Source organism: Sus scrofa, chromosome 6, assembly GCF_054392235.1.
Source record: "Sus scrofa isolate SSC_HxYL_T2T_F1_AM1 chromosome 6, Sscrofa_HxYL_maternal_Yorkshire_Landrace_v2.0, whole genome shotgun sequence".
In the NCBI taxonomy this organism is placed as follows: domain Eukaryota; kingdom Metazoa; phylum Chordata; class Mammalia; order Artiodactyla; family Suidae; genus Sus; species Sus scrofa.
In genome coordinates, this window is record NC_139388.1 from 20,192,501 (window position 1) to 20,208,916 (window position 16,416).

Genomic DNA, 16,416 nt, shown 5'->3' on the forward strand with positions numbered 1-16,416 from the left:
CTATAAAAAAATGCTACGTGATTATTATAGAACTATTGAAGATGCCAAAAAGAGGATCTGAAAAAAGGAGTGATCTCCTCTCCCACATCCAGAGGCTCCTTTTACCTTGTATTTCCTCACCCCACCCCACCCCAGCTTTTTGGGACATAAGAGCATTTTGTTTGATTTTTATCTTTTACACAGTTTATAATCCAGATATGTACAATACATGGTTTTAAATAGTTTTCTTTTCAAGTTTTTTGTCAGTATCATTTTTTACAACTACAGCAAATTCTGTTGAGGTGTGTGTGTGTGTGTGTGTGTGTGTGTGTGTGTGTGTGTGTGTGTGTGTGTGTCTTTTCTAGGGCTGATCCTGCAGCATATGGAGATTCCCAGGCTAGGGGTCTTAATCGGAGCTATAGCCAACACAGAATCCAAGCCGAGTCTGCAGCCTACATTGCAGCTCACGGCAACGCCGGATCTTTAACCCACTGAGCAAGGCCAGGGATCAAACCCGCAACCTCATGGTTCCTAGTCGGATTCCTTAACCACTGCGCCATGACGGAACTCCGATTGAGTGTTTTTCCATAACTGACATTCAGTTGTTTTTCTCTGTGTCTCCCTCTCTTTCTCTTGTCTCCACTCACTCTCGCTCTCAATCTGTTATCATACTTAATCTGGTGTTGAATATCTTTGTGTACATGGAGCACCTGACTTTTTGAGGCAGTCTTTTGTTTTGGACAGAAAACATATTTAGAAAGCTCTTCATTGTATTAACGCCATGTTTAGATGTCTGTAACTCAGACCTTTTAATCTTAATGTAAAAACAATTTTACAACGCTGTAGAGGATTATAAGAAGCATTTAACATATAAATGATGAGGGAATAGTAGAAAGTTATCACTTGACCCACCAATGTGACAGTAGAGGACCATCAGCGGAAACTATTGGGTGAAAGATTATTGGTGAACACAATAATCACATGACTTCCAAATATTGCCCCGTAGAGTACTTCTTAATTACAAAGAGAAAAGGAGGTGTTTTTACAGCAGTAAAATCTGATGGACAACACCTTTTAACCAAGTGATCAAAATGAAATGTTACTAGAGTTCCTGCTGTGGGTCAACCGGATTGGCCTCGTCTTGGGAATATCGGGACACATGTTCGCTCCCTGGCCCAGCACATGGGTTAGGGATCCAGTATTGCCACAGCCGCAGTTTAGGTCGCAACTACGGCTTGGATCTAATCCCTGGCCCAGGAACTTCATACGCTGTGGAGAGGCCAAAAAAAAAAAAAGAGAGAGAGAACAACTAAATATTACCATGAATGGGACAAAATGGTATATAACCTGCCTCACTGGGGGACTCAGTGGCAGTACCAGCATCAGCTTTTGTGAGATTCGTGACGAAAAAAGTTGAACCTGGGAGTTCCCTCGTGGCTCAGTGGTTAACGAATTCAACTAGGAACCATGAGGTTGCAGATTTGATCCCTGGCCTCGCTCAGTGGGTTAAGGATCCAGCATTGCCATGAGCTGTGGTGAAGGTCACAGATGTGGCTTGGATCCAGCGTGGCTGTGGCCCTGGCGTAGGCCGGCAGCTACGATTAGACCCCTAGCCTGGGAATCTCCATATGCCACGGGAGTGGCCCTAGAAAAGGCAAAAAGACAAAAAAAAAAAGTTGAACTTGGATGAGATTACAAGGAACTATCCAGCTTGTGGGATGTTGTAACCAGGTAGCTGCCTGGATTCTTTTTAAAAGGTCAGTGCCATAAAAAGTTGGTAGAATTACCCTAGAGTAAGGGAAATGGAAGTGGGATGACCACTAAATTTCAGGCATTCACCTGACTGGACCCTGGGTTATTTAAAAAAAAAAAAATTATTGAACATTATTAAGAGGTTTGAATATAGGTTATATTTTAGATAATAACAGTACATAATGTTAAATTTCCTGCTATCATGATAGTGTTGAGGTTAGGTAGGCAATTCGTCCTAATTAGGAGATACATGGTGAAGTACTTAAGATTAGGTAGCCCCGATTCCTAAATTTTTGTAACATTTTCAAATAGTTCAGATGAAAAGTGCACATATGTAAACATGTGTATGCATGCATACATAGAGAAACATGCCTGCAAAGATTAACAGTTGGTGAGTCTAAGTAAAGGCTATATGAGCATTCATTGGACTATTCTTTTAATTTTCTGTAGCTTTAAATTTTTTCCAAGCTAAAAGTTTAAAAAGATCTCACTAGAGCATTAGGCTCTGAGCTGGAGCAATTATTATTCTACATGTTAGCCTTTAATGCATTTGAAGTCCACAATTACATTGCTCTAGGGATTCTTTTGAGAATCTGCTGTGATGAGAAATCTTCACAATTATCCACCACCCACTGAATAAATAATGCAGTACGCTTCATCAGGCATGCGCTGTTTCCTCTTCTGCGTTAGGTTGAAGTCCAAGCCCTTCTCTGTGGAGTTCAGTCTAATGTAGTGCGTAGGGACACAGATGTGTGTAATACGTGTTTTCAGTCTGCCTCTTCTTTACCTTTAAATTTTTTCCAGTTATAAGAATTACACCCTTGTGACTGTCTTTGGAAACTTGCATCAGGCCCAGCTGGGCGGGGTGCCTGGGACTTACCAGTTGGTTCGAAGTTTCCTGAACATCAAACTTCCAGCTCCCTTGCCTGGACTTCAGGTACTGGCATCTTTCTCTATGTGGTCAGTTAACACTCCCAGAGCAGTCGTGCATGCATAGATGTTTTCAGTTTAAATGAGGTTATGTGTGGATACTGCTTTTTGGAGAAGAGACCAGAGGGGGCGAGGAGAAAAGCTGGGAGACCTTGGGAGGCTAGTGGTGCAGGAATCCAGGTTGCTCATAGAGGAGGTGCGGGCTGTGGGGGTGGTGATGACGTCATTGGGTTCTGGACATAGACCCAGTAGAACTTGTCTGTGGGTATGAGCGGCAGAGTCAGGCATGACTTCAGAGATGGTTGGCTCAAACAGCTGGAAGAACAGAGTTGCATAAGGTTCCCAGAATGTGCCTTTCTTCTCAGCTCACAGCCCAGTTATGTTAGATACCATGCTGTGTGCGGAGTGTTTTGTACCGAGGGTGGTAGGATGCACAGAAGGCTGCCTTCATACAGGAGGTGAAGGCCACACTTGTGCTTGAAGAATAGGCACTCACCAGCCAGGGGTTTGGGAAAGGGTGTTCCTGAGGAGGGAGCAGCGTGGACAAATGCATGACACCTGGTAGGGCGGGGCCTCGAATGCCAGGCTGAGCACTTGGGATAATAAACAGCTCAGAGGGGTTTAAGTAGGGAGTGACACGATCAGATCTGGGTTTTGGAAAGAGTCCTGTCAAGGGAAGGGTGGAAGAGCCGAGAAAGGAAGTCTGAGGTCCACTTTTGTGAGGGAGTTGGGGAGAAGCAGAGGGGAGTAACCAGAGGGCTCCTTGGTGATGCTTCGCAGGTTTTGATGAAACTACTTTTAGGAGAGAGAAGCTCTGGTGCTGAGTGGGAACAGCTGCCTTCTTAGATGCCCAGTGCCTAGCACGGCATCCAAAACAGAGATACTCAGGAACTGAATGAACAGCTCAGGGGCCATTTGGCTAATGGCCAACATTTTATAAACTGAATTTGATGATAAGTCTCTCATTGGTCAGTGAACATCTTCAGCCTTGGCTTGTGGGGGTTGCAAGAGTGCACACCTGTAATGATCACAGAAGGTGTCACCTGAGTGCTGTGGGGGACTGGGGCTCCAAGGGAAGCTCACTGGCTGGCTTTGAGTCATGTGGGGCACAGAGTGCTGTGGAGGAAAGGCTCTGCAGCTGCAGTGCCACTTACCAGCTTACCTTGGGCACATTATTTAACATCCCCATGCCTCGGTTTCTTGGTTTGGAAAACAGAGGAGACCATTCACGGTCCCTGCCTAATGGAGTCATGAGAGTAAGTGACTCAATACAAGAAGAGGGCTTAGCTGAGGGCCAGCGCATCGAAAGCCATCACTTAGCTTTGGTTGCCTGTTTATTCAAGCACCATTCCTCTTTTAGGATGGAGAGGTGGAAGGCCATCCCGTGTGGGCCTTAATTTATTACTGCATGCGCTGTGGAGACCTGCTTGCCGCCTCACAGGTGGTTAACCGCGCTCAGCACCAGCTGGGAGAGTTTAAAACTTGGTTCCAGGAGTACATGAACAGCAAGGACAGAAGGTACGGTCAGTGAGACGGTGCATCTACAGGGCAGCCTCCGCTGGCATTGCTCTCTCCCTTGTGCATGGCTCCAGATAAGTTTCTCCTTGGGAAGAAATGAAGTTTAGAAAACAAGTAGAACTCTGGAGAATAACAGTTGAAAACATTAAAAGAGCCCCATTCTGACACCAATGTCTAGACTTACAAAATCCAAGGCATAGCATAGACACTCTATAAAATGAAACCTTGTTGTTACACTTGGTTTATTCTTGTTCAGTGCTTTTCTGGTTGACCCAAATAAAAATATGTTGTCAGAGTTCCCTCATGGCTCAGCAGGTTAAAGATTGGCATTGTCACTGCTGTGGCTGTGGTTACAGCTGTGGCACAGGTTCGATCCCTGGCCTGCATGCCGTGGGTGCAGCCAGAAAAAAAAAAGAAAAAGAATAAGAAAATAGGTTGTCATACATTTCATAGCTCAAAGGACAGAATTAGAAGTTAGCAAACTTGAGGTGTAATCATTGAATGAATTCACTAAGGTTTTTGTTGTTGTTTATTAGTTCCCTTGCATTAAAGGAACTGCTAAGCATTATTTTTTCTCTGGATTTTGTTAATGTAATTGGACTTAAGTTCATATCAGAACTCAATTTAAATATATGCACTTGCATGTAGAAGAAATAATGTTACCCGAGCAATACTTCTGGAAAACTAGGGTTACTTTTTTAGGCAGTGTCAGTTGTCTTGTTCGTAAGCCCTTGTCTTGCTGACATTAGAGAGTGTAAAGTAGAATTAACGTCTTAGCGTTCCCCCAGTGGGAGACCCTGAGGCGAGGACTTGAGTGTAGGGAGGTGACCTCTCAGGGACAAGGGAGTGGAGAGGCCAGCTTGGGACTGAGAGAGGAACTGACTTGCCCTTGGCCATCACTGCTTGAGGACTGCTGGGGAGTGGGGTGGAGGACTGATTCCCCAGAGAGTCTCACGTGCCCCTGAAGGCTGCTACTTGAGAAAGAAGCCAGCAGCCAGAGGCGCCGGTGCTGGTACCTACCTGCAGGTCAGGTTAAAGCGAGGGTACCCAGGGGAGTGTGGGCAGGACCGTTCTGTTACCCTCTCTGAAGGAAGGCTTTGTGCCCCTGTTCCGTGGTTGGGACCTGGGTGCTGTCAGATGCCCTTGGGGACCCTCAGCATGTGTGCATGTGTATCTGTTCCTTTGTCTTTAGATTGTCCCCAGCTACAGAGAACAAGCTCCGGCTGCATTACCGCAGGGCCCTCAGGAACAACACGGATCCCTACAAACGGGCCGTGTACTGTATCATCGGCAGATGTGATGTCACCGACAACCAGAGCGAGGTGGCCGACAAAACCGAAGACTACCTGTGGCTCAAGGCAGGCGCTGCTTCCCTTGCCCAGTAGAACATTTGCCCCCTCCCCCTTCTCGTGCTCTGCAAGCAGATTTTACTGTTTAATGCATGACGCCAGTAAGGTGGCCTGACTGGTGGATTTCCTGTCTCCTGGCCCATTTTTTACGGTGTAATATTCCCAACAAGTAAATTGCAGTTAGCAGAGCCTCGAGCATGGCTGCTGACTGGCTACAACGCCACACCCGGCTTGGGAAGTAGTTTATACCAATGCCTGTGTTTCTCTTGGGGGTTTAGTTGAACCAGGTGTGTTTTGATGACGACGGCACCAGCTCCCCACAAGACAGGCTCACTCTCTCTCAGTTCCAGAAACAGTTGTTGGAAGACTATGGTAAGATACCGTGAACATAACTGCCTTATCGCTCTTGTGCACCTAAGGTTACTGCTTCGCTTTTTTCTGGAAATTTCCTTCCTCTCTAAACACTGTCTTTCCTTCAGAATGCAGTGGATCTTCAAAACACAATGCAACAGAGCAGTGATTTCAAATTTGAGTAGACGCCATATGGCCTTAAGCAGCGTATTGTGACTCATATGGTTGTTTACAGTAAACTCTTTCCTCTAGTTCTTAGACCTGCTCTGGTAGACATTTGCTCAGAGAGACGTAACGGACCTGGCCATTGCTTCCTCACATCTCAACAGTGGCTGTATCTGAGCACAAACAAGGGAGAAATAGCTTTCCTTTTTTGTCCTTCTCTCATTGTTTAAAAATTCTGAAAAGAAAAGGTTCCAACTAGTGGTCGGCAATGTTGAATGCAAACATCTGTGAACCTCAGTGAACTGAAGCCTTGAAATCTTCATTCCTCTCCTATTGAGTGACTCTTAACAGGTTAAAGAAGATAAACAGCCCCCTTTGTATTTTAAGGTCCTGAACTGATACAGGCAGTTTGGGTTTTACAGCGTGGCCACCACTCAGCTGTGTGGTGAGGTCTGGAGGACGTGGAAGCTGGGCGCGGCTGGAGTGGCGTCCGCTGTGTCCAGAGCCCCTGCCACCAGCTCAGGCGGAGGCTGGGGCTTTCGTCCTGCCCAGCAAGTCCTGAGCACACAGGGCCTCTGCCTGGGCTCGGGGCTGCCCGTAGGCTGGCTCCTTCTGAGTCAGTTTGACCTCCTCTCCCTCTAGGCGAGTCCCACTTCACGGTGAACCAGCAGCCCTTCCTCTACTTCCAAGTGCTCTTCCTGACAGCGCAGTTTGAAGCTGCAATTGCCTTTCTCTTCCGCATGGAGCGGCTGCGCTGCCATGCTGTCCACGTGGCACTGGTGCTCTTTGAGCTGAAGCTGCTTTTAAAATCCTCGGGACAGAGCGCCCAGCTCCGTAAGTATTTGTTGGCAGTGGCATAGCCATAACGCATCCCCATGGCTGGCGGTGGACATAGAGTGCAGCCAGCAAGGATTTGGACAAATAAATAGTTTTAGAGTGTTAGAGACAGTTGGGCTTCTGTAGGATGATTAGTGTGAGAGTTCATGCCTGCCCCTCTCCCCTAGTTAGTATTCCCTGGGGTGTTTAATATATTAAATGCTGTGCAGAGTGCTAGTTTATAGTGGCCAGTCAGGTTGCCTAGAGGGTAGTGCAGGAGAAGCAGCCCCTGGAGTCGTGATTCTGGTTCCCATTAGGGCTCTGACTGGGGACCCTGGAAGCCCCACCAGCCATCTTCTGCTCGTACCTGCCTGGGTGGGAGTCAGGCGAGGAGAGAAGATAAATATTCGGGAGGGGCTGCCACTTCCTTAGCACGGCAGCATCACCCCAGAGCACATGTCTTATTGGTCGGTTGTCTCCCTCTTTTCATTCAGAGCCTAGCCTGCTGGTAGTTTACTACCATGCTGTTTCCTCCACTCTGTACTTGGGATGAAATTGAGGACAGGGTAGTGAAGGGACTTGGCCAAAGCTCTCCTTTCCAAACACTGGCTGGGCTGCAGGAGCAGGTGCTGCTGGGTCTTTGGAGTCAGTTCCTATAGTTCCTGGTGGGGTGGGCTGGCGGGGGGGGGGGGTGAGGGTCAGAAGGGCAGTGTGGTTGTGACCCATTCTGTCCCCCTTGGTGCAGTCAGCCATGAGCCCGGTGACCCTCCCTGCATGCGGAGGCTGAACTTTGTGAGGCTGCTCATGCTCTACACCCGCAAGTTTGAGTCCACGGACCCGAGGGAGGCCCTCCAGTACTTTTACTTCCTCAGGTTAGACTGGCTTTTGAACATTTACTTCAGCTGGTTTTGATTTCTGCCATTGTGGGAATGACAGAGTCCTTGAGGCCACACCTGAAACCAGGTTGTTTGTGTCCATTCCAGGGATGAGAAGGATAGTCAAGGAGAAAATATGTTTCTGCGCTGTGTGAGCGAGCTGGTGGTAGAAAGTCGAGAGGTATGTCTATTTCGTTTTCCACCCTCTGATTTCCAGTATACATGTTCTCAAGCTAATGTGATACCTGATGAGGTCTGAGTTTGGTGGATGTGGCCAAGAGGGCTTTGGAGTTTTCTTTGCTTTCTGACTGTGAAAATATTGATTCAGTCTCATTGTTCTTGTCTCCAAAGAATTGTGGATTATGTGTATATCCTCATTCAGTAAATTGAGTAAACTTTTTTTGTCTCTGCAGTTTGATATGATTCTTGGGAAACTAGAGAATGATGGAAGTAGAAAGGTGAGTAAAATGCACCGCTAGAGATGTGTGAATTTACAATTGGGGGTTTATAATTGTCAAAGGAATATAGTTAGATTTTGGAAGTCAAGGTACTGAAGATGCAAATTGGAATGAAGTTGCCTCTTTTTAAAAACAAAGAATGAAAATTACGGGCCCCAAACGATGGCCTTGATTTTGCGCACATTGATGTTTCTCCTTAAAATGTGTAAATTTGTGATTCGAGAGCGTTTTAAATTATGTTCAGAATACTGAATCTGTTCATGCCTGCCATTTTTTACCTGAGAAGGCTACATTTCTGCCATTCTTAATTTAGAATATATGCAAGAAAGGAATAGATTATGGCACTTACTCTCCCCAGATGGGAAAGTTAGAAATCCACTTGACCTGTCTCAAAAGGTAGTTTCCGAGGACTCAGAACCCTACACTACCCCAGAGATGCAGCTGCTGCTGTGGGCCTTAGATTCCCTGAGACCCATCATGCCTATTGGGCAATGTAGCAGAAGGGGCAGAGGCCCTGGTGTCACAGACCAGTCCTGACCCCACTCAGTCATGCTCCTTGTGGGGTCACCTGCCTCTCTCTTGTCACTGCTGTGGCTCACATTTGATTCCTGGCCCAGGAACTTATGCATGCCAAAGGTGTGACTTACAGCCAGCAATTGCAAGATGAGCTCACACCACGTACACTGTCCAGTGTAGAAGACCAGTTGGCAGTGCTGGTGACAGTGGCCATGCTTATTGAGTAGTGACAGCTGCCTGTGTTGAATGCTTAACATGAATTATCTCACCTAATTGCCACAGTAACCTAAGACAGTGGGAACCCTTATCTTTTTTCCAAGGGAGGAAGTAGAGACAAGAGAGGTTAATTATATCCTCAAGGTCGTATAGCTAGTAAGAAAGGGAGCTGGAATTTGAACCCAGTCCTTTTTAACCCCAGAACCTCTTCACTGATCTCTCGAGCTGCCATCGTCGGGGGAGCAGGTCACCCTGATTGGTCCAGCTCAGATGGAGAATCAGACGGCCAATCAGACGTCACGCTATCTCCCCTCTCTCTGTGGTTCCTAAGGCCTCTCCCATAGTCTCTTGACCATTTGGTTGCAGCTGAGTGATTTTTTTTTTTTTTAAATATCCTGACACCACTTGCCATATGTTTTTTCAGGACTGGGTTTCTTTTGCCATCTGTCTTAGCAAATTCAAAATCTTTCAGATATTTTCTCTAAGCCTCCTAATTTTTTCCCCCTACTCATCAGCAAAGTTGAAATCACTGATAATTTCTCCTACTCTGGATCATTTTTTAGAAAATCAGAAAACCCAGAGTCTTATTGCTGACTCCTCTGTACCGCCTGTGAGTCTGCCTCTTCGTGTATAGTTTCTTTGGTCCTTTTCATATTTTCAAGAAAGCCAGAGTCTAGCTGATGAAATACATGCATTGCCCAGGGCAAGCATTTTCAGTTAAAGAAGTTTTCGGATCCCAGTTGCTTCTCTGTGTTTAAAATAACAGTTCTATTCCCCCGTTTCTCTCTTCCTCTCCTCCATAATTTGTTTTGTCAGCCTGGAGTCATAGATAAGTTTACTAGTGACACAAAGCCTATTATCAACAAAGTTGCTTCTGTGGCAGAAAACAAAGGACTGTTTGAAGAAGCAGCAAAGCTTTATGACCTTGCCAAGGTAAAATGTGCCCTTTCCTTCTTCTGCACTTTATAGATCTGTCAGCCTTTGGGCATTAAATGCACAAACATTTCGGAGGTGCTGTTGTTGTACCCCTCTCCCTGCTAAGGCATTTTCTCCTAGTGCTCAGGCAGTTCATGGTCCAGTCAAGGCGAAATTCCCATTTTACAGAATTGTTTCTGCCCATAAGGTATTTCTGGCCAAACAAAAGCAACATATTGAGAGGACATCCTGAAGGCCTTGAGCTGTCGTCTCACTGGCAGCAGAGTAAGCATCCATCATGTTTGGGTAGTGAAGCTACCGGTGCAGATGCCCGGTGCTCCCCCTCTGGGCAGCCGCAGACGGGCTGGTGATGGGGGTGTGCTAGGGAACAAAACAGCAGCCCAGGAGTTCTGAGAGAGCTGGAGTAAGCAGTGCTTCCTCAGAACATGCATGAACACTGATGACTCTGTGGCTTCAAGATTGCATTCTCTCCTTTTACCAACTGAGAAAAGTGGGCAAAAAGAGAGTTGTAATTCATTTTTTAAATTTAAAAATGTTTTGATTGTGGTCTGATTAAAAGGTATAAAAATGTAGTAATAGGGAGTTTCCGTCGTGGCGCAGTGGTTAGCGAATCCGACTGGGAACCATGAGGTTGCGGGTTCGGTCCCTGCCCTTGCTCAGTGGGTTAACGATCCGGCATTGCCATGAGCTGTGGTGTAGGTTGCAGACGCGGCTCGGATCCTGCGTTGCGGTGGCTCTGGCCTAGGCCGGTGGCTACAGCTCCGATTCAACCCCTAGCCTGGGAACCTCCATATGCCTCGGGAGCGGCCCAAAGAAATAGCAAAAAGACAAAAAGACCAAAAAAAAAAAATATATATATATAGTTATAATCCAGTGTACCTCTTGATGGCCTTCCCAGAGGTATATATCCATGTCATCACCATCCAGTCAAGAAACAACAGAAATTCCCGCTTTTGCTTTGGTTATTTAGTTTTTTCCCTCTTACTGATTATTTTTTAATTGATTCCTCCCTTAATTTACCAAAATCGAACAGAATGCTGACAAGGTGCTGGAGCTGATGAACAAACTGCTCAGCCCTGTCGTCCCCCAGATCAGTGCGCCACAGTCCAACAAGGAGAGGCTGAAGAACATGGCGCTCTCCATCGCAGAACGGTAAGAGCCGGCTCCCACGGGCCCTGGGGCTCCCAGCACCCACCCAGCTGCATCTTCGGCTTTACTGTAACGTCTAAGTTCCCCAGAGTGGCTCTACTGCCTCGTCACTGCACCAGCAATGAGTTCCTGATCCCCTACATCATAACCAACACTTGGTCCTGTCACTTGGTAAACATTTTTGCCAAGAAGAAGGGTATGAAAGCATTTTAATCCTACCTAATTCTAGGCATTGTACCCATCTGCATACCATTAGCAGCCATCCCAAAGGCATTTTGGAATGGAGCTAGTGATGGATGGATGGGGGAATTCTTAGAGGTGTAGTGGCCAGTGTTTCAGGATCTACTTTTATCCCCATGACTTAGCGGAGTTATCCTACTTCAACTGGTGTAACTCCCAGGCTGTGGTGATAGGCCTCACTTTCTGTGCCCTCTACAGATATACCTAGTGAAGTTGACCCAGAGAAAACTGGGTTGGAGCTGCTCACTGAAAGGGAGGCCGAATATTTATAGGTGGATTTCTATCAAGTCCACCATTAAATGCTTGACCATTTCAAAGGAAACACTATTTTCTACACCCTCATTCATCTCATCTAGAGAGGTTTTGACATTAATCACATGCTATCCTCAAGTTATAGATTGCACCGAAATTCCTCATCTACTCATACTTCCCTTCCCTCTTTTTGTGCTTCAGGTATAGGGCTCAGGGAATCAGTGCAAATAAATTTGTGGACTCCACGTTCTATCTTCTGTTGGACTTGATCACCTTTTTTGACGAGTATCACAGTGGGCATATTGACAGAGCCTTTGATGTAAGTTTCAGGAGGGGTGTTTGAAGTGCAAGTTAATGTATGCCCTTGAAAAATGAGAATGTTTCATGGGACTCATTTAAAACAAAGGAAATGTCACTGATAGGCCTGTTAAGTGAAGAAGGACAAGTATGATCCTGGGAATTTTAAAAGGATTTCTGTGTTGCTCTTTTTTTTTTCTTTTTCTTTTTTCTATTCCTTTCTTCTTTAGTCTAAAAGCAGAATGGTTTCTCGGAGTAATTTGAAATCTCTCAATTGTGAAACTACCTCAGAAAACAAGGATAGGAATTGAGTCAGTCAGCAAGTAAGAATCAAAGCCTTTGTACTAGGGGGTAGCATTTGCTATTAAGAAGCCCGTTATGAACATGTTAGATGCTGACTATGTGTTTAAGGAAATGAAATGACTCTGATGGTTGTATCTTATGGGGATGCTGGGGTTTGTTTTAAACAGATAATTGATCGCTTGAAGCTAGTGCCTCTGAATCAGGAAAGTGTGGAAGAAAGAGTGGCTGCCTTCAGAAATTTCAGTGATGAGGTGAGTCCTTTTCTTCCTGAAATAAAAAATTCCTTTTTCCCCACTTCCACTGAAAGCTTTTGTTTTAATGTAGCCAGTCACTTTAAGAGTCCTACTGCAGTCACCGTCCACACTCAGATGAGTCCAATTCCAGGCTTCCTGGGCTGGTTTTTCTGCAAGTAAACGTATCCCCATTAGATTATTGTCTCAGAAAAGATACTTGCCTTAGTGATCAAACATGTTCTTGGGAGAAATAGGTTTTTTTTGTTGATCCTTTGAGATCTGGTTTAATTCTTTATTATCCACTTGTCCTAGAGGTTATGTCAGTGATCTTATCTGAGTAGTTCCATTGGGCATAGAAACGTGCGTCATGATACACTTGCTTCCTTCCCTTCTCTGAGCTGTTTTGTCTCAAGAAGCAGGTGCAGTGACCATGGACTCACTTAGCCCCAGAGCCACCACCATCTCTGTAGGGTCTATCACATGTGTCGATGCCTAGCCCAGGGTGCTCGTCTGGGCTGCACACTGGAATTGCTAGACCTTTAAAAAAATCTTCATGCACAAGCCCAAAAATTCTGGTTTCCCTGATCTGGACTGCAGCCCAGACCTCTGCTGGGTATTCCCATGTGAACCTGGGGTAAGACTCTTCTCTAGAATCACAGGCAGCAGGGCCAGCTGCCTAGTTCAGGGATGTTGCTGACAGTGTTTCAACTTAAAACAGTTACTCTATAGGCACATGCCTTTCGTTTCTCTGCTAGAGGAAGAAGGAAGGCAGCTTCTGCATGTGGGCTGGGGCCCTGCCTGCTGTGGTATGCACAGTTCTGGAGGTCCTGCCTCTTGGCAGCCTTCCCTTCACACCTGCTGCAGGTCAACCCCCAGCCACTCCTTTGGTTGTTTTCTTGCCTTCCCTTGGTTACATCATGCATCGTGTCACCTGAAGTGGTGTCCCAGGGCCTGTCCTCATAGACACTCCCAAGGACTCTGCTGGGGCTGTGTAGGGCCACTGGAGACAGTGTGGTAGGTGGGAGGCAGTGCGGAGTGGTGGGACTGGAGAACTTAGCACAGGCAGCCCTACCTACTGACGTTTAGATGAAGCCTTTTTTTTTTTCGGTGATGGCTCTGCTGACCAGATGCAGTCAGCATGCTTTCACCTAGAAGGACTGGCTCAAGAAGGGAGCAGAAGAGTGACCCACCTGACCTGAGCAGCGCTGCCCGGGCTGTGCTCTCACACTTGATGTTTCAGTGCCGTCAGCTCCTCTCCGGTGGCTGTGTAGCGCCCCATCTGGCAGCTGTAGAGATGGGATGGGACCAGGCGCAACGTGTTCTTACTTTATGTCCTTCTCTCTGCCCAGATCAGGCACAACCTCTCAGAGGTGCTTCTCGCCACCATGAACATCTTGTTCACACAGTTTAAGAGGCTCAAGGGGACGAGTCCATCCTCGGCATCCAGGCCCCAGCGAGTCATCGAGGACCGTGATTCTGTAAGATCCCAGCGTTGGCCAGAGCCATCGCTGAGAACTACCTTTCTGGTTTGCCGTCCATTGCACCGTCTGACACCATTGCTCTGACCCTAATCTACTCGGGTTTTTTCTTTTTCATTATTGCTGCCTGACACCTGTGTAAAGCTTGTGTCAGGGGACTCTCAGGAGAAATCCAACATTAATGGGGTTGCTACTCTTCTCAAGGTGGCGGGAGGGGGAATGTGCTGAGTCAGTGAATATCTCCCTTAGAGAAATCGAACGAAATGCAAATTTATAGTGATTCCACAAGAATTCCTCCTATTTTAAAGCGCAAGGTGACTTTATGAGTCTCAGTTCAGCACTTTCATGAAAACCGTACGTATGTTTGGTCACCAATTTAGCGAATCCGACTAGGAACCATGAGGTTGCGGGTTCGGTCCCTGCCCTTGCTCAGTGGGTTAACGATCCAGCGTTGCCATGAGCTGTGGTGTAGGTTGCAGATGCCGTTCGGATCCCGAGTTGCTGTGGCTCTGGCATAGGCCGGAGGCCACAGCTCCGATTGGACCCCTAGCCTGGGAACCTCCATATGCCGCGGGAGCGGCCCGAGAAACAGCAAAAAGACAAAAAAAAAAAAAAAAAAAAGAAAAAAAAAAGAAACCAGAGCCTTGAAAACTACCTTCTGCCTCCAGGGATGTCTGTGGGCTCTCTCTGCTCTGACCCCACAGGCACTGTCGTTGTCAGAATGTCTGCCTCCTGAGTAATGGTAGAAGTTTTCACCTTAGGCAGCACACATGCAGTGCTCGGGAGTGGCCCATGGACATGGTGGTCCATCCATGGTGGGCACCAGAGGCAGCTGCTGGTCCACCATCTGCACTTGGACAGGCAAGAGCCTAAACAGGAGATGTGCCAGCGGTGGGCTTGCTTTGGCTGCAGAGTTTTTATGATGAAAGAAACCCAGGGCGGTGCCGTCATGAATATGAGTCCTGAAATGGTGGGTGTTTTTGGTATTCTGTGTGCTGCTCACAGGTCAGAGCAGGGCTTGCTCACAGAGAAAGAAAATGTAGCCATTTTCCACATCTGAAGGGAACGGTTGAAAGACGAGCTGGACTCACATTCTGTGTGTGTTTTAATCTCTTTTTTAGGCACTTAGTTTTTACATATGATGGATAGAGCCATCTCCTGTCTTCCTCTTGCCCACCACTCTCCTTTGTAATGACAGGTAGGGTCGAGGAGAGGCTTATGTGTAAAAGCTGCCTGCCCAAGGAGTTGGCTTCATGGTTTAAGTTGCAGTGCTGTTCAGTGAGGGGATGGATTCCTTGGCCTGAACACCCCTGGAGCTCATTTAAAGGAGCTTCAAGTTAGGCATGAGAGCCTGTGCACATTTATGCAGTTTTAAGGGAAATCTAATGTTGCTCTTATCATAAAATTTCTTTTGGTTTGGACATTAATTGGACCTGTACTTGCCAATTCATTTCACGTATCACATGAAAGGCACTTGCCTTTCTATTTTCTTCCTGAATGGTCCCTAAGAGACCAAGGAAGTAATCCTCAAATTTTCCTTTAAAGTCTTGTTGCTGGTCCAAAAGATGTGTGTAAACCACCCCCTTCTATTGCACGTACGGTTTCCTTTCTTGCTGGTATGAACATCCAGTGCATCTCAGTATGGGGCAGCCTGAAGCCCTCCTCCTACATTTCTTTTATTCCTTATTCAGTAATTTATCACTTGGAAATTGGAGTGAAGGGTCTTCTTTCTATAGTTGAAACACCTGACAAAAATCTTCTTCCATTCCGGAGCGATCCAGGAATCCCAGAAATACTGTTGTCTGCGAGAAGAGGGCCAAGCCCTTCAGTCAGGAGGGTAGAAATGGAAGGAGTGCAAGGAAAGGGAAGGGAAGACGTAGGAGAGGAAAACTGGCAGGGGCTGCACTCAGGTACGGCCTTGCCTCTGGTAGTGCAGATGCTTCGTGAAGGTTCTGCAAACTTGGGTCCCTGTGGCAGCAGGTGGACAGAAACCAGCCAGGGGGGAGAGAGAGGCTCAGGGAAGTGGAGCAGCAGTGTGAGGCACAGGGCGGTGTTGGCAGCTGGTCAGATGTGGCAGGCGAGGCAGCTTGCCTGGCAAGCCCATCCATCTTTTACTAAGTAGAAGGGCTTTGGGATTGGGCCCCAGTGGAAGAGCCTAACTGTGCTGGAGGAACGCACGTGACAGTGGAGGGGTAAGACTGTCATCCACCACCAGGAATCTGCCCTGGCACCAAGGGGTAGGAGATGGAAGGGGACAGGGTGGTGGTTCCCAGGACAGTGCCCCAAGCTGGAGGTTAACAGGGTTTCTTCTCTGCTTCCCCTTTCTTTCAGCAACTCCGCAGTCAAGCCCGGGCCCTGATTACCTTCGCTGGGATGATACCCTACCGGACGTCTGGGGACACCAATGCGAGGCTGGTGCAGATGGAGGTCCTCATGAATTAAGTGCGATGCTCTGAGGGTTCCTGGGGCTGCTGGCTGTCAGTACCTCGGGCGCGGGGCCCCGCCGCAGGGGGAGTCTCTGGTTTTGTTTCTGTTGTGTTTGTTTTGTTTTTTGTATTATGTATTTTTGTCAACACCAATAAATTTCTTTGATTTGTATTTCT

The 16,416-nt window shown here is 46.9% G+C and overlaps 1 protein-coding gene across 9 annotated transcripts in view; it reads left to right on the forward strand.

The window, feature by feature from the left end:
* NUP93 (nucleoporin 93) overlaps positions 1-16,416 on the forward strand; it is a 115,967-nt gene extending 99,551 nt beyond the window's left edge. For 6 of the 9 annotated variants that reach the window (XM_084958439.1, XM_021093395.2, XM_021093396.2 and 3 more), the window contains 14 exons: positions 2,536-2,668; positions 4,022-4,179; positions 5,372-5,537; positions 5,807-5,900; positions 6,687-6,878; positions 7,606-7,732; positions 7,844-7,916; positions 8,149-8,193; positions 9,742-9,858; positions 10,895-11,013; positions 11,704-11,821; positions 12,270-12,353; positions 13,685-13,813; positions 16,145-16,411. In XM_084958439.1, the coding sequence (XP_084814565.1) occupies positions 2,536-2,668; positions 4,022-4,179; positions 5,372-5,537; positions 5,807-5,900; positions 6,687-6,878; positions 7,606-7,732; positions 7,844-7,916; positions 8,149-8,193; positions 9,742-9,858; positions 10,895-11,013; positions 11,704-11,821; positions 12,270-12,353; positions 13,685-13,813; positions 16,145-16,255 (1,666 nt within the window). In that variant the 3' untranslated portion in view covers positions 16,256-16,411. 9 annotated transcript variants of the gene reach the window in all.